We start from the raw sequence: 18917 nt of genomic DNA, 5'->3' as shown, positions 1-18917 counted from the left end.
ATGGCAGAACAAATGCTCCCATTTCGTAAACTCCTTCAACATGGAACACCTTTCCAATGGACCGATGAGCCTGAGGGGTTATTCCAGACCTCAAAGACCAAAATCATCCAAGATATTGAAAACGGGGTTGGTATATTTGACTGCAAGAAACCAACATGTCTGGCTACGGATTGGTCCAAATCTGGAATTGGCTTCTGGCTTTTTCAGAAGCACTGCAGCTGCCCAGGCTCCAAGCCATTCTGCTGCAAAACTGGATGGAAAGTGACATTGGTCGGAAGCAGGTTCACACATTCTGCTGAATCCCGATATGCTCCTATCGAAGGGGAAGCACTGGCAGTCGCGGATGCACTGGACAAGGTGCGTTACTTTGTTCTTGGCTGTGAGAACCTCGTCGTTGCGGTCGATCATAAACCCCTACTTCGTGTCCTTGGCAATCGCTCATTAGAGGACATCCCAAACTGTAGACTAAGAAACCTGAAGGAAAAAACGTTACGTTACAGATTCCGCGTTGTACACATACCTGGTGCAAAACACTGCGCTGCAGATTGCCTATCTAGACATCCTTGTGGTGAACCGGACTTACTATCCCTACCAGATGATAACCCATCCTCATCTACTGGCCTTAGTGTGATCCGGACATTCGAGTCTCCTGATGACTTCGAAGATACCCTAGTCGCTACAGCAGAACCCACCCTCTCCTCACTTGGCACACAGGCAGTCACATGGGTTATAGTTCGGATGGCTACAGCCAGTGATGAATCTATGACCCAGCTATTGAGTTTGATAGAAGATGGTCTCCCAGAATCCCGCCATTCCTTTCCACCAAACCTGCGCACCTTTCACCAGTTTCAGTCAGATCTCCACTCGCTTGATGGTGTGATCCTCTACAAGGACCGTGTCGTGGTTCCACAATCACTCCGGCACGAGGTACTTTCCATCCTTCACTCTGCTCACCAGGGAGTGTCTAAGATGATTGCAAGGGCTGAAAGCTCAGTCTTCTGGCCGGGCATTACACGTGCAATCAACACGGTGAGACTTGAATGTAATCACTGCAATCGCATTGCCCCTTCGAATCCAAGTGCTCCTCCATATCCATTGATGTCAGCTGACTATCCCTTTCAGTGCATATGCGCAGATTATTTCACACACAGAGGTGTGAATTACCTTGTCATCATTGACCGCTACTCCAACTGGCCAATAGTTGAAAGAGCTTCTGGAGGTGCGGCCGGACTACTCGCATGTCTTAGGACATTTGCAACCTACGGCATACCAGATGAACTAGCATCTGACGGCGGCCCTGAATTTACTGCAACCGCGACTGGACAATTCTTCAAAGATTGGGGTGTCCACCACCGATTATCTTCGGTTGCCTTCCCTCACAGCAACTGTCGTGCAGAGGTTGGAGTGAAAACAGTGAAACGCCTGATCGCTGACAGCACCTCGCCCAACGGTGACCTAGATACCGATATGTTTCAACGCGCTATCTTACAGTACAGGAATACACTAGACTGCGACCATAAACTCTCCCCAACAATGTGCATATTTGGCCATCCGATAAGGGATTTCATCCCGATCCCACCAGGACGATATCGCCCTCATCAGAACTGGCAGGAAACTTCGGTCGCGCGAGAGGAAGCCCTTCGTAACCGCCATATGAGAGAAGCAGATAAATGGTCAGAACACACGAGACGCCTGCCACCCCTCGTGATTGGTGATCACGTACGGCTAAAAAACCAAACAGACCCTTACCCGAAGAAATGGGATAAGACTGGCAAAGTTGTTGAGGTTCGCCAGTTTGATCAATATATCATCCGGGTTGATGGTTCTGGAAGGATGACATTACGGAACAGAAAATTCTTAAGGAAGTTCACGCCTGTGCAAACGCTCCCAGCCACCCGAACCATCTCATCGGACCTCCCATTGGTCCATGAAACACCACCGTCAGCTCCCCCAACCGTTTCGGACCCTTCTTCATCTGCGGACACCCCAACCTCGGCAGTCTCTCCAAGCAATTTGGATGCACCACCGGATATAAGTGATATTCCACATGAGGATACACCCAGCAATGGCCATGACGCCTCTAGACAACGTGATGACAATATTAAACTGTGTCCTAATCCTGAACCAGATTCAGCAGTGACTGTCCAACCATTACGACGTTCCACGCGTCACGTTCAGCCACCCAAGTGGCATTCTGATTATGACCTTAAGTAATAATTACAAGGCAAAGAATGCCTGTTTATTTTTCAGTCTTTGTTTACCTTTTCACTCAGTGTTCTTTTCCTCAAAGACTTGGGGGGGATAGAGGATTATCGCCCTTTGACTGTATTGTCTTATTTTCCGGATCGCACTAGCGTGCTGGTTTCGGTTATTATGAGGATGAAGATAGCATCCGCCCCACTGAAACATATGACATAATACACAGATTAGATGTATGGACTGATAGGTACGTTATCAGGTTGATCTGTTTCATTCTGTTTAATGTTCCGCATTCCTTTGTGTTAACGATGTACACATCTATTGTTTGAACTTATGTAATTGATTGTAACATTGTTTATTTACAGATGACTGTGGTCATTGTCTTACGGTGAATAAACTCAACTGTTAACGACAAATAGGACTGGTACTTATTTAAACGCCAGAATTTTAAAGCATTTAAGGTTAACAACAAACAGACCAGTTTTCTAGTCGATTGAAGTGCTAGGGGTGTCGTTTTGCAAGTAGCGGAGTTGCCAACCTTGTCCTTTCCTAAGTACACATACCACTAAACAAATAGAATAAACTAAAATTCACAATTTCTATGCAAGCGCCTGTGGTATGGTCTTGTCTTTGCCTTTTGGGATGATCGGTGTAATGATCGATTCTTTCATTTTTTTTTATTACCCCAGACATGTAAACATTGGATTTCATTGATTTTGGTATGTCGCCGTTTTTACTAGGGTGTTCATTATGTGAGCAATTGGTTCTTCAATCTCCGAGCTAGCGACTTTAAAGTGTTCCGATGCAATGCCTCCGTTTTTACCTCTTTTTTGGATACTGACTTGATGTTCTCCTTTATTTGATTTTATTACTTTGTTTTGGAGGCTCGCAAGGTGTCTACGAGTATGTGTTTCTCTTCATCGTAAGCTGGTGTGGAAAGGGTTTGAAAATATGCCTGCCACTGTATTGTGATTTCTTCTGAGTCTGTATAACCTGTCTCCGACCCTTAAGGTGCTTGTTGTGCTGTTTTGCTTGTTTCCTTTGTTTGTTGACTATTCTCCTTTCGGGTCGCGTACATGGTTTTCTCGGTTCTATATTTATTTACTGACCTTTGTAACAATGACTGATTTTTTTATAGTCTGGTACTGTTTTTATTGCCGCGTTATGTCGGGCTACCACCAGGTCTCATCCACTGGATTTTAATCACTCGTTATTACATCTCCATTTCGTCCTTATCTTAATGTGTATTGGGACTTGTTGTGAGTGATGTAGAGATCCTGGTCTAATGTGTTTGTTGGATCTATGTCTTTAACTCTGACTTTGGAATTAATAGTCTCTCCTGTGGGGTTAAACAGAAAGTAGTCTCTATGGTAGAAGTGCCTCCCCATCGAGGTGGTAGAAAGTGTTCATCATTGAAGTTTTTGGTTTGAACTGATTTCTACTAATAAAAGTTTCAAAGGAAATGTCTCTTCCTGACTGGATCCTGCCTATGGAGGCATTCATATCTCCACATACTATTATAATCTGGGATGATGTGTACTTATCTATTATTTCTTAAATGTGTTCCAGTTTGTCCTCGTATTCTTGACTGTTGTTTTTGGATGGCATGATTTATTAAGCATAAAGGATTCATTGTGGGTTGAAATCTGTATGCTTATACTTGTTTCCTCCGTCTGGTGATACAGCTATGGCATTGTCTACTTTCTTGTTCCACTTGACTGCAACTCAGCCATATCCTCTGATTTTGGTATGAGCCCGCTCGGTTGCTGAAATGAACCGCGAGTTTCCTTCTGCTAGTATGCGTTTCTCTTGGGGAAACAGCGAGTGCTCTTGTACAGCTAAGATGTCACATTTTATTATGGATTTGGTTGACATCTTGTGCATTTGTCTTTATATTCAGTATGTTCATAGTTTCTAGAGTGATTTCCTCCATTTTGTTGTTTTGCCTGTCTCTGTCCTATAAAGGAAGGATTACTCTTGCTCTGTTGTTGGGGGCTGGTTTAGTTTGTTCTTGACGTATTCTGCTTGTATTACTCTTTTGATATAGCCTGTTTTAACCCTCATTTATGCCTGCTACATGTAATTGTTTTTTTTCCGTATCCTGTTCGTTTATGACATTTTTAGTTTGCTCTCTCCTTCATTCATTGTGTTTTCAGGTGGGCTCTGCTGATTGTTAGTTTTAAAGATGATATTCTGATTCTTTCGTTTATCGCGTATTTGCGGGCAGTTCATTTTAGCACTATCAGTATCCTGGGCTGTATGTTCAGAATGGTGAGAGTTGAATTTCCGTGGGCATCTTTTGAGCTGAAGCCTTCATCTTTTGCTTTGCTTTCCTCATATCTATTGGTTTGTCTCAGCGATGTGAGGTATCGTTTACCTTCCACTTCCGGGAGTTTTGCTTCTGAAGCCTCGTGATCTCTTCGTGATGATCTTTCCTTATGGAAGATACCCTGGTTTTGGATCATTGTAGTTGTGTGTATTCTCCATTGTGGGTGGTACTGGAGGTCCGATGGGTACGCTGGTTGAGTTATTGCTGTGGTTGTTGGTAACTATCAGGTTTATTTCTGTTACACTAATTACTGGGGTAATGGAGATAAAAGCAATTTTGATTGGGCCTGACAAGACCATGGAAAACACGGTGCTGACAGTCGTACCGCTAACAGCGGAAGTTACACCTTGCTTTCCAAACTGATAACGATTGTCTGTAAATGGCATGCACTATTGAAAAAACAACACAATACCAACAAGTCATAATAAATGGCTTGTTCTGTATCGGCATAAACATGAATATACAGGCCTCAAGTGTTAAATGATTAAAATATTTGTAATGGGATAGCTTATTTTCATCCTGACTTTTAGTTTTTACCTGTGAGACTGATTAAATCCGCTGCCATACTGCTAAAGATCGAATATTTTGTGATTTGTGTACAAGTATGTTTTAATATTATTAATAAATACAAGAGGGGTTTTAACTTGATGTTTTTATGTGATATTTTGTTTTAGCAGTTAAATTGATTGACATCCTCGACCACCATGATAGTTTTTGAACAAAGAAATAACATCTGAAAAAGTCATGACAAGAGATCCCAGAGGGATCTTGGCGCCCACCATTGAATGATCTTGATAGGTTCCATGTCAGATTGATCTTTTCTCTATTTTCCCTTCCGTTTACTAATCTGTGCAAATTGAGAAACATCTCTCAAAAGTACTTTTCAAACAAGGGGAACCAATATATGAAATTTGAGAAAGATCCCTTTAGTACTTTCTAAGAAATAGTGATAACAAACTTCAATTGTCAAAATCCAAGATGGCTGCCTGTCGGCCATGTTGTTTTTCGACGAGTCCTAAAATGCAATATGCATAACTATGGACCATGGGGAACCTACATATGAAATTTGAGAAAAGCCCTTCACTACATTCTGAGAAATAGCGATAACAAACTTCAATTGTCAAAATCCAAGATGGCAGCCTGTCGGCCATGTTGTTTTCCGATTGGTCTCAAAATGCAATATGCATAACTAGGCACCAAGGGGAACCTACATATGAAAATTGAGAATAATCCCTTCACTACTTCCTGAGAAATAGCGATAACAAACTTCACTTGTCAAAATCCAAGATGGCTGCCTGTCGGCCATGTTGTTTTCTGATTGGTCTCAAAATGCAATATGCATATCTAGGCACCAAGGGGAACCTACATATGAAAATTGAGAACGAACCCTTTACTACTTACTGAGAAATAGTGATAACAAACTTAAATTGTCAAAATCCAAGATGGCTGCCTGTCGGCCACGTTGTTTTCCGATCGGTCTCAAAATGCAATATGCATAACTAGGTACCAAGGGGAACATACATATGAAATTTGAGAAAGATCCCTTCAGTACTTTCTGAGAAATAACGATAACAAACTTCAATTGTCAAAATCCAAGATGGCTGCCTGTCGGCCATGTTGTTTTCCAGTTGGTCTCAAAATGCAATATGCATAACTAGGGACCAAGGGGAACCTACATATGAAATTTCAGAAAGATCCCTTCAGTACTTTCTGAGGATTAGCGATAAAAAGAATTGTTTACGGACGGACGGACAGACGGACCACGGACGCAGGGCGATTTGAATAGCCCACCATCTGATGATGGTGGGCTAAAAATGAGCGTAGTAATAAAACAGTTTCCGAAACCAAAGCCATATCCAGATTATGACAGTAGGACTGACAACCATGAGTAAGCTTGAGTAGTGACATAGTGGAATAGGGTTTAGGGGATAATGCTACAAGGAAGTTTTGTTTCAGCCATAGCACTTCACTTTCCGTCCTTGATTTGGTATTTGTACATGACAGAACACAGGGTTGGGGATATCGGTGTCAGAATGATATATGAACTGCAAAACCTCAGTGACCTATCCTTGTTACATACATGGGTCATATTTTGCTATAGTGTTAAACATTTCTTTAAAATTATGTTTTTAAGTTCAGCTGAATGCCGAAAATAGTATTTTAACTTTTTACTGTTGTCAGTCATTTTGAATAGGAAACCAGATTGATTATAAAGTAACTTAAGTGTAATCTTTTTTTTTTTTTTCTACTAATGCCTCCTTCAGTCTTCCAGTACTTTGATCTACCGTGATTTCATTGAATGAAGATAAAATATAATACAAGAGAAATAATAGCATACAAATTTATTGATGTGAACGGTACAATGTATCTTGTTACAATAATGAATCCTGATAGAGACTAGAGTCGATATCAAATGTAACATACATGAATTCATCAATGCCAGTTAGAACAAGAGATCCCAGATCTTGGCGTCTGCCATTGAATGATCTTTATTGGTTCTAAGTAAGTCTGATCTTTTATCTGCTGTTCTCTTTTCTTCTTAAAAATCTGATAACAAGAAAATCCTTCATATGAAACATAAGAAAGACATTTTTACTTTACGAGAAATAATAATAACAAATTTAAAGTGTCCAAATCCAAGCTGTCTCCCTGATGAGATTCCCTTCAGTATAAACGTACTTCTCAAGAAATAGAGATAACAATCTTCAACTGTCAAAGACCAAGATGGCCACCTGTCTGCCATTTTGTTTCCTTGATCAAAATCAAAATTAAATGGGCACAACTAGGAGCCAAGGGGAACCTACCTGCTTCATACCTACATATATTTTCAAGAAATAGTGATAACAAACTTCAACTATCAAAATCCAAGATGGCCACCTCTCAGCCATATTGTTTTCCCAATCCAACTACAAATTAAAAGCTAGGTTTAGAACCGACACCACATCATTCTTGTAAGTTTGCTGTATTAAGCTGACACAGCACAGTATGGAAATTCAAAACTACAAAACCAGCGACACATCCAAAGTACTTTGCATCAAATTCAATGGCAGATGGACATTCTTTCTGATTGTCTGGAAAATCACATGATTCTATAGCATAGCATGGGGTGGGCGCCTTCTACAAAAATGCCAACTTTTGAACATACCAGGTATGTTAAGGCCCATCATTTGTATAAATTTGAATCCCATCAACCTAGGGATGCTACCACTGAAATATATCATACATATAAGGTTCCAAAGAAGAAGCCATTAATTTCAATATTGCCAAATGGACCCCTTTTAGCACGGTTTAACAGGCTCCTGAGGCGGGTCAGCCCCATCATTTGTAGAAATTTGAATCCCAGTCACCTAGGGATGCTACAACTGAAATATACATTGCTGAGTTTCAGAGAAGAAAGCAATATTGCAAAATGGACCCCTATTGGCCCCAACCCTCAGGCCCCTGGGGGTCAGCCCCACTATTTGTACAATTTTGAATCCCTACCCTGTAACAATGCTACCAGAAATATATTAGCAATATCCATTGCTTGTTTCCTGACAAGAAGTCATTTATATAAATTTAGCCAAATCGGCCCCTATTGGCCCCACCCCTAAGGCCCCTGAAAGTCAAGATCATCAAAATTAAACTTACTGGAAAATATCTAATTTTTTTCAAGTAGTAAAAGTTATAATCTTTACATTAATACGGCAGTTGTACTCTTAAGATAAACCAAAGTTCTTCAAAATTTTTAATTCAACTCGAAATATCACTAATTACCGCAAAGACATACGGTGTTTGTATAAGATATGCCTTTTTCTTGTACATTTTGGGTGCATTTTGGTGTTTTTTTCATAACTTGTAGGCACAAACACTCATACAATCATTGTTCAGACATAGATTTCATCAATACAAATTGTGCATGTTTCTTATGTCCGAACAAAAAGGAATGCCCCTTTAATTTTAATCAGCGCTTATGAAAAGTCAATTGTTGATGGACAGACGGATGGACGGTTGGAAGATGGACAACAGATGCCACGGGATGGCAACGTCACCTTGGTCCTTTGGATCACGTGAGCTAAAAATTTAACAAAACAAAAGTACCCTCAGCTTTAAGCAATGCGTTTGCACTATTTCTGATGTGTAAATTCCAAACTTTAAAGTCTTTGTTAGTTTCTAGCAGTCATATCCCACCTTAGATTACCCAACTGATTTGAAAAGAGATGAACAATACCAACCCAAACCAACGCCAAGCCATTATGTACAACATAAATAAACTCAAACTTTGTAGCTAGTGAATGCAGTTGATTAACCCCAAGAGGTCTTGGTGCCCACCACTGAATGATCTTTATGGTTCTATGTCAGATTTATCATCTCTCTACTTTTCCCTTAATTCTTTCCCTCTAAATAATCTGATAACAAGAAAAACTTAAATATAAAATCTCAGAAAGATCTACCTTTCTGAGAAATAGAGATATCAAACTGTCAACATCCAAGACGGTTACCTGTCGGCCATTTTGTCTTCCTGATCAGATTCAAAATTGAGATATTCCACCCGTACTTCTCAAGAAATAGCAATAACAAACTTCAATCCTCAAAATCCAAATCTAAGATGGCTACCTGTCAGCCATATTGTTGCCTGGATCAGACTCAGAATCAAATGTGCACAACTGGAGACCAAGGGAAACCTACAAAAAGTTTGAGAAATATCCCTCCATAAGTTTTCAAGAAATAGCAATAGCAAACTTCAACTGTCAAAAGCAAAGATGGCTGTCTATCTGCCATTTTGTTTTCCTGATCAAAAATCAAAATTGAATTAGCATAACTAGGGACTAAGGGGAATCTTCACATTCAATTTGAGAAGTATCCCTCCAGTGCTTTTCATGAAATAGCGATAACAAGGATTGTTTAAGGACAGACGATGATCGTAGGGCGATTTGAATAGTTCACCATCATCAGATGATAGCAAGTATTCATACGTATTACAATTGTGTCATTATGCTTTATAAGACACAGAATGAAAGTATTTTAAATTTGTATCCATTCTGTGAAGTTTTCCATTGCTAAAGAAGCAATATACATATATCAACACAAGTTTTAACATTGCTATTTTCCGGATCTCATTCAATATTGTAACATGAAATAAAATACATCTTGTACTAAAATTCCAATATATACTTGATTTCTAGAAAACTCTCAATAGACATATAAGCAGAAGAAAAAAAAAATCCGAATATATTGACAACTTCCCCCTTATTTACTATACACTACAGTGAATACTGTTACTTGAGTATTAGGATTTGAACCACATCCAATTTAATTATTGTTCTGAAATATACAACACAATTAATCTCAGAAACCTAATTAGTTTATAACTATAGTTTATGTCATCATGCAATCGACAGGATAAAATGGAAAGGAAAAGAATCATACAAGTTAATATTACATAAGTCTTCAAGACGTGTTCAATTCCAGTCACAAAAATATACAATGTATATTGTCGTTTGGTTGGAGACATCAAATCTCGATTGTTTACACACAGGAACTGTTAATCAACATTACATCGCTATGAAGGCATCAGCTGTAGCTTTCTTTGGAATAAGATGATGACAATTGTCATGAATACAGCTACAACAGCCGACTTTCACACGTGCTATGAGTATGGAAAATACATATCTATGATAGTTGATACTGAATCACAAAGCTCCTTGACAGCTAATTTGGGTAAGACACTTTACCAAGACATTTGAAATTGCATCTATCTTTTAATACTGTATGTTCTACCAAGCAGAATTTCCTTTTTCAACATTGTTATCTGGATCCAACATTCCACCTGAAAATTCACCAATGATGGCCATTAGTGGATATGGAATATCATTTTACTGATAAACTTTGGTATTTTATAGTGATATAGCTATACAAGCTAGTCTCTATATGTGATTAATCAATGATATCTACATATAAATATGGATTGCTGAGTTAAAGTTAATAATGGTATATGAAGGTGTCATGATTATATGGTAAATGATGCATTCGATTATTATACAAATGACAATGATGGCTGTTTCATCGCGATACATTTTGACGACCTCCTAACAGCTTTAAACCTATTACTTTTATTCCTTCTGTCTCCTACCACCTTTTTAAATTAATGTGGACAAAACAAAAAACAAAAAAAATGTAAACTTTATTCATTTTACAACAATAGCGAAACAAGTTACATAAACTTATATTAATCACTCTTGTTGGCCGGGAATGAAAGGTGCGAGGGGTTATGATGTGGGAAGAAACCAGAGAACCCAGGGAAAACCACGAGATTGGACAAGCGATCCCATACCTTTTCATCACCGATTGGGAATTGAACCCTGGCCACATAGGTGTGACTGATTAAACTAAATCACCAGGAAGTAAAATATTCAGTTACATTGTTCAAGGAATAAATACTTTGACCTCGGCCTGACCTCGGCCAATTTACATCCTTTCACAAGCTAAACAGATGCATATCCAAAACATTTGCAAAATCATTGATGTGATCACTTTAAAAGATCATTTACGAACCAAACTACACCATTGTTTTCAAAGTATGTTCGACTTATAAAGCAGATGGAATTAAGTACAACAAAAAGCATACAAGAACATTTGGTATATTTAAATCAAACCGTTGTGCAATTTTAAATTCTGATATCAAATGTTTATTGAAATACCCCTATAAAATGATCCTATTTCACAGTAATTAATCCTAACATAAATCTCTCAAAACAGTGTCCTAGTTTGACGATAAGTGTTCTGTTCTTGGGATGTCTGATAACACTTATATAAGTGCCATTTAATAACAATACAGTATCAAAACTACTTAACACCTATATTAGAATGTACTAAGCTTATAACAAACATTTAAAGAAATCTATGAATCGATAACAAATAAATGTAAAGTTAGTGTTCTAACATATCTCCAACTGTAGTCTTGCCATGTTACAAAAATATAACAGGGCATGTGTGTTTCACTTGACTATCATTACCATTTCATCATCCTGATAAAACTCTTCTACACAGCAGTAAAATGGTCCCATATTCTACTTTATAACAGACAAGTGTAACTCTAGTGATTTTTGTTTTCTAGTCTCTACAGTACTTTAACATTTCATAATTTGATCATAATTTGTACAGCAGAACCATAATTCTCATTCAAAACAAAACCAATGCAAAATAAAGGTTTGACATACAACTACTTTTGTACCTAAAGACCCCGATTTATAAAAAGTTGAGAAATAAAAACAGAGAGCAGTAGATAGGGTAGTACGACTGCATTAGTAGGTGGTTATATTCTAAACATAAAACATGTACATCATCAATATTTACAGAACAGTTAGTGGGTAACATTGATCAATACTTCTGTATCAACATGAGACACCTGTCGGACAACACTCTTGACAACCCCACAACTGAAAACAGTATGAATGCAATGAACATTTATATATAATTTCATATATATTCTTTTCAAACATAACAAATACATGTATATCTATATTTAACTTGGAAACTGGACCCACGATGTCCACACTCGACACTGCTGATCCTTCCAGCTGTCCATGCGCTAACATTAGCTATAGACACATATAAAATGTCCCTCCTCTGACGGATGTAATTGTGCAAAAGATGTATTCATTTTTTGTATGTCTCCACAATCTGTTCATAAAATTTCTTAACAATCCGTTACATTTAAAATAAAAAAAAGACAAAGTTCCTTCAAAAAGTTTCAAATTTTCTTTTTTATACATCCCTGAAATGAGTAATTACTATATCTTCAATTGTTTCTTTCATCCCTGTGGCAGTCTCTGGCTTAAAAGTTCCAGTTTCTAGACACTGATCCCACAGCAGGTCATTTCATCTCTGCCTAATGTCACAAACAACATCAGTACCGTGTAATGTAAGGCCTACTGTACACCATTAGACATACTTAAAAGATTCCAAGTAAGAGCCCGTCTCTTTATACCGATTTGTAGGACAATATCAATGTATGATTCACAAATTTCCAATCTCACCGCAACAGATTACAAGTAAGTTTAAACTATTTGAGAATACAGGTCATATCTACTTTGATGACTTAAATAACTAATTATCTTATTTTGAAAACTGTTTATAAACAGTAGGGAGAGTTGATCACTTGAAGATTGGAGCACAACTCTGTATCTACCTGATGGACAGTGAAGTCAGAAACTATATATACCAAGCACTGATATTTTATCAAAACTTGAATTTACTTTGCCAGTATATTAATTTTCAAGCAAACTCTCAAAATTCACTAAAATTTCAATATTTAAAAAAAAAAAAAAAACCTGTACAGATCTCAACTTGATTAGATGAAAGCACTGTATACATTATTAATGAACAAATATAAAATTTTGCAAAATCACTATAATTCTTAAAATTCACCTAAATATGTCACGTTTACCCCAAAAAATCACTCTTTCTGCAAAGCGAATAGAAAATACATCTAGTTTATTACAGAGTTAATTCCAATTTCGCTATAGACTTACTTGAAAATCAATTGGAGAAGCATTAAAGATCTTATAGAGTGGAACTTCTCTTAACTTATCATGCATTACATGAATATTTTGCTGGTTAAGAGAAGTGATCCATTATGATCATTTAGGATCCAGGGATTATATTGAACAGATGACATTTTGTATCTTTGAAGCAGTATCAATATCAAGGAAGCTAATAAGAACATAGAATCAAAAATCAAAAATCAACGTACGCCATAATCATGTCATAATCATGTATGCTATTATCACTTAATTTATAGCTTCACAATGCTGTCATCTGGCTACCACTACTGATTAACAGTAATTTTGGGTATATCTTAATATTATGGACACAAAATCAGGTTTGCTATTCAGAAGGGATTGCTTTTATGACTACAATGAAGAAGGATCGATTCTGTACAACGTCATTTTGATCCATATCAAGAGGTGACTGGTTTTGAGGAGAATCAGTTTTGGGAAGGTTTTCAACCCAAAAACACAGCAGAAAATAAAAATTCATATAACCTGTAGGGTGTATTGAGATATACATACTACAATCGTATGCATCTTTATACTCAAGGCAAAACTTCAAAGTGAAATGTTGACGATGATGCTAATGGAAAAGTAACACCATAGTCAAACTTCACGACGGAGAGACAATAAAATGATGATTAAATAATACTTTACATAATCATGTGTGTACAGATATATAAACTTTCTATATACTTTAAACTGTTTTTGATTTGTAATTATATAACAATAGTATGTTGTAGGAAAAGCTTAAATATTGACATTTGCTTGATGTTCAATCCAATCATTTGAACAACAAAATGTTTTGAAGCAAAATGTTTCACTTTAAAGGGAGGGTATGTAATACCCGACACTTTTACAAAAAACACAACAAGGCAAACTTTCATTTGCTCTATAACTACAATAACTGCACAAACATTTTTAACATTTCAAGCCAGCACTATAAAAATAGCAGCATGGGGAGATTAGCTCAAATCATCCTGTGTTGTCATGGTGGTGTCTTTGGGAAAGACAATTAACTGCAGTATTTTCCCCACATTTATATGCTTTGTTCAGTGAGACTACAACATTTCAAAATGGCCCTGGTAGTACATGTGGCAATAATCACAGCAAACAACTGAATCAATGGTCAAAAGAATGACAATAACAGTGTACCTATAGCAAAATTTAGAATCTGTGACTATGATACACATTAAACATCAGTGTTAACAGGTCTGACAGTCAAGTTCTACCAAAGCAAACTCTGTACCTTTTACTCTTTCCACATCATCAGTAACCCATGGACACTTTTACTTCGTTTCCCAGAAAATAATTAAAGAATTTTGACCAAACAGAAGACTGCCTTCTTATATACAGTAGCAGTGTCCTCCACAGATTACCTTTTGATAGTGAAAGAACTATTTCATTATACACAATTTTAAACACTTTCAAAAATCAGTCATCGACACTATTATGAAAAAAACAAGATGTGTATTTGTATGTGTAGCAGGCTTTTTGGCCATTTTATAGTCAGGTCCATTTGACATGCAGCATACTTGTGGTGACAACCATTCTCTCAATAATAAAGAATGGTGTGACTATACGTAAATTCATTGTACATTAGCAGCATTTAGCATGGTTCGTTGGCAGCTTCAGTGATGGAGATCCCCAAAATTTGTTCCACACAAAAGAGTTTAATATGTATGGTGGTATTTTTTTGGTTGCTATTTTTACAACTGTAAAGAGATTCTCTGTACTAATCGTCCATGTCCCTTTGCGTGAGCATCAGGACTATGGGTTACTGATGATGCCCTTTCCACTGCAAAGCGTTCAAGACAACAAAAAATAACTAAATCAATAATACCTACACACATAATAATGTCCCAGGATCAGAATCATCTTTGAAATAGATTTACTACCTTGTACTCAATGAAGATAATTCAAGCAAAGTAAAACTATTTTCTTGTTTCCAAAAAAAATGTTGTCTTTGAATTACTACACTTACTACAAACAATTAAAATCACAATGCTTTTTGTTTTACTTCTGTTTGACATAATTGATGGGGAAGAGTCCTGTTTCCCCTGTTCTCATATTTTTCCCTCTCCACCATGAGTCAATTTCTTTCTCAAGCACTTCGATCATATCTCCCTTAGAAAACGGCAACTCCTCATCGTCATCTGGTTTGAAATCGTACATACAGGTAACCTGTAAACAAAATCCACATGCAAATCTTATATTGTACTGAAAATCATTTTCCACTGGCAGTTATTTTGATCTCAAGTTTTTAAGAATTCACAAAAAGATACACTAGATATACTTATTTTAAACCATTTTACATGGAATTCGCTTAAAAGAAAATTTAAGAATATTCCTTAATAACTTATGCTATATTCTACTATGGCTAACTTAATCACTTCAGATCTTCATGGGATATTTTATACATATACTTTTTACTTCAAAAACATTTAAAGTTGTCAAATGTGAAGTGATGTACAATGTCTTGTGAAGTGATGTACTGTCTTAGAAAGAGATGTACAATTTCTTGTGAAGTAATGCACTGTCTTGTGAAGTGATGTAAAATGTCTTGTAAAGTGATGTACAACGTCTTGTCTTGTCTCTGTTTATGCAACATTTAATCTCCTTTGCCCCATAATGCTCCTCACCGAATTTCATCAAAATCCATTCGGGCATTCAGGACTAGTAGCGGTTTAAATGATTTACCTGAATTTCCCCTATTGGGCTCTGCCCCTCCAGCCCAAGAGTAGCCACACACCCTGTTTGTACAACATTCTATCTCCTTTGCCCAATTAATGAATTATGCTTCAGACCAAATTTCCTCAAAATCCATTTAAGCGTTCAGGACTAGAAGGGATTCAAAGGATTTACCTCAATTTCCCCTATTGAGCCCCGTTACTCTGGCCCCACAGGAGCCACATCCTCCGTTTTTATACATTTGATCCCCTTTGCCCAATAATGCTCCAGACTAAATTTCAGCGAAAACCATTCAAGCGTTCAGGACTAGTAGGGATTTAAATGATTAACCTCAATTTCCCCTACTGGGCCCCACCCCTCTGGCCAAAGGGGAGCCACACCCTCTGTTTATACAACGCTCAATTCCCATTGCCCAATAATGCTCCAGACCAAATTTCATCAAAATCCATTCAGGCATTCAGGACTAGTAGGGATTTAAAGGAAATGTTGACAGATGCAGGATGCCGGATGCTGCACTATGGCATAAGCTCCCCTTCGGTCCTAGTGAGCTAAAAATGTTATACCATTAACTTTTCCATGAAATGCAAACCTATTCAGTTTTCTTATATGGGTGGCAAGACAAAGTCACATGTATGAAAGACTTGGGAGTTTGGTTATCTGAAAACCTTCATTTCTCCCACCATTTTAAAAAGTAGTGTCAAAGAGTATGCAAACACTTGGTCTTTTAAAATGTTCCTGTAAATCTGTTACAAATGTATCTGATATGGTCGTTATACATGAGTCTAGTTAGAAGTCTGCTGGAGTATTGTAGCGAGAAATTTTTATGCTTCAAAGCACTAAATGTCTTAATTACTATACTCTTGCATTCTTATCTGTGATAGTTCACTAGACTTCTATTATCAATTTTGTAATTGGACCCTTGGGTCTGTTAAATTCAATCAAATGAATAAATATATGAATAATTGAATGAGTAAGAAAAGATCTCTCTATAAATAGAATGAAAACAGGGAGTGTAATATCTACACCGACTGCTTCATGGTATATTCAGATTACTCCAAAACAACAGACAGCATACTTTAAAGATATATTATTATAATAGGAAATGCAAAAAACATTTTCAGAAAGTTTTACAACACTACTTGCTTATCTTTCTTCTTACATCCGAGTTAATTAATTTCTAGACATTCATGGATTTACCATTATTTACAATGTATCAAACCATTCAAGTGATTGGAAAAACAGTACAGTTGTATGTTTCTATAAGCTAGGATGAGAATAGATGCAGGTATATATATAGTTATTAATTTTAGAAAGATATGTGAAAATACATTATAGAATATTCCACAGTATTGGTATAAGACAACTCAGTGTAGAATGGTTCTTTACCTGCTCGTGTGGTGGTTGTTGTTGTAAAACCTGTAAATGATAAAAATTACACATAATCATATTATCTACAATATCACCAATGTTACTAAGCATGAAGCAGCCCTTATTATAAAATACACCTTCCTTAGTATGCAACTGTGTGAAAGGGTGGTGTGAACATGACATTTGTGGTGGTGTGTATCTCAGAATTATCGCCCCTTTTTGTTCCTCTTCACACTCAAATTTCCAGAACATGTTTTTGAGAGAGAAACTGGTAATAATGCACAAACAACAAAGACAGGAGGCCCATGAGCCTAAACGGTCATCTGAGTTTTGAAATATTAAGTTTATTTAATTGCCTGTTTTTGGCCACAAGGGGTCAGTCAAGGCTAACATGTGCACACCATCAAGCTGTCAACCAATGCTGATAATGTTAACAAAGTTAGAAGGAATTCCAATAGAAATCAAACAAATGATAGTCAAAATTGTGATTTCCCTATATAAACTGTAGTAAACTGTGAGACCCCAGGATCATGAAATTCACAATTTTGGTAAAGCACCTTAAGACCCTGATGTATATAAAGAGTATTTGATTCTACCTTATTTGGGTTTTGAAAAAGAAGTTTTTTGAAACTTCAGTTAATTTGACCCTTTTTGGCCCCACCCATCAGCCCCTTAAGGAGACGAATTAATATAAGCTTTAGGCTTGTTTTCGAATCCTTACATTCATGTAATGTGTACAACTTTGCAGTTTACAAAATAAAATACTGTTTAAACCAATCAGGGCCAACATGTACATGTACATACCATCAAACTGTCATCCCATGCTGATAATGTTAATCTAATCTGATTGAATTCCAATAGAAATCAAATAAATGATAGCCAATAATGTGATTTCTCTATACCAACTATAGTAAAGTTTACCTCCTTCCTAGGGGCGAATGTGAGACCCCAGGGTCATGAAATTAACAATTATGGTAAAGCACCTTAAGACCCTTCCATCTATGAAGAATGTTTGATTCTACCATATCTGAGAGTAGAGCAGAAGATTTTTGAAATTTCAGTCAATTTGACCCTTTTTAACCCCGCCCATCAGCCCCTAGGGGTCAGTCAGGGCCAACAAGTGCAAACTATCAAATTGGCATCCCAGCAAATAATGTTAACCAAAGTTAGAATGTATTCGAATAGAAATTTAAAACAAGAGGCCCAAAGGGCCTTAACGGTCACCTGAGATTTGAAATATTTCGGCCAACTAAATTGACCCTTTTTGGCCCCACCCATCAGTCCTAATGGGGTCAGTCTATGAAGAGTATTTGATTCTAACATATAGTTGATAAGAAGATTTTGGAAATTTCAGTCAATTTGACCCTTTTTGGCCCCGCCCACCAGCCCCTGGGGGTCAACCAGGGCCAACATGTACATACCATCAAAGTGTCATCCCATGCTGATAATTTGAACCAAGTTAGAATGAATTCCAATAGAAATCCAACAAATAATAGTCAAAAATGTGATTTCCCTATATAAACTATAGTAAAGTTTACCCCCTCCCCAGGGGCAAACGTGAGACCCCAGGGTCATGAAATTCACAATTTTGGTAAAGCACCTTAAGACCCTTCCATCTATGAAGAGTATTTGATTCTACCATATCTGAGAGTAGGGAAGAAGATTTTTGAAATTTTAGTCAATTTGACCCTTTTTGGCCCCGCCCACCAGCCCCTGGGGGTCAACCAGGGCCAACATGTACATACCATCAAAGTGTCATCCCATGCTGATAATTTGAACCAAGTTAGAATGAATTCCAA

At 37.3% G+C, this 18917-nt stretch overlaps 2 protein-coding genes across 3 annotated transcripts in view; one reads left to right on the top strand and one right to left on the bottom strand.

The window, feature by feature from the left end:
* LOC117328046 lies at positions 1–2214 on the top strand. Its single transcript, XM_033885742.1, has one exon. The coding sequence runs from the start codon at positions 1–3 to the stop codon at positions 2212–2214; it is 2214 nt and encodes a 737-aa protein (XP_033741633.1).
* Positions 2215–6855: 4641 nt separating this feature from the next.
* Positions 6856–18917, bottom strand: part of LOC117323660 (growth factor receptor-bound protein 2-like) — a 37355-nt gene continuing 25293 nt past the window's right edge. For both annotated transcript variants that reach the window (XM_033878995.1, XM_033879003.1), the window contains 2 exons: positions 17137–17166; positions 6856–15243 (listed from right to left, as the gene is read on the bottom strand). In XM_033878995.1, coding sequence (XP_033734886.1) covers positions 15076–15243; positions 17137–17166 — 198 coding nt within the window. In that variant the 3' untranslated portion in view covers positions 6856–15075. The remainder of the gene's footprint in view (positions 15244–17136; positions 17167–18917) is intronic.

Source organism: Pecten maximus, chromosome 1, assembly GCF_902652985.1.
Source record: "Pecten maximus chromosome 1, xPecMax1.1, whole genome shotgun sequence".
In the NCBI taxonomy this organism is placed as follows: domain Eukaryota; kingdom Metazoa; phylum Mollusca; class Bivalvia; order Pectinida; family Pectinidae; genus Pecten; species Pecten maximus.
Note: the sequence above shows the minus strand (reverse complement) of the source record. Positions and strands in the feature narration are given on the sequence as shown.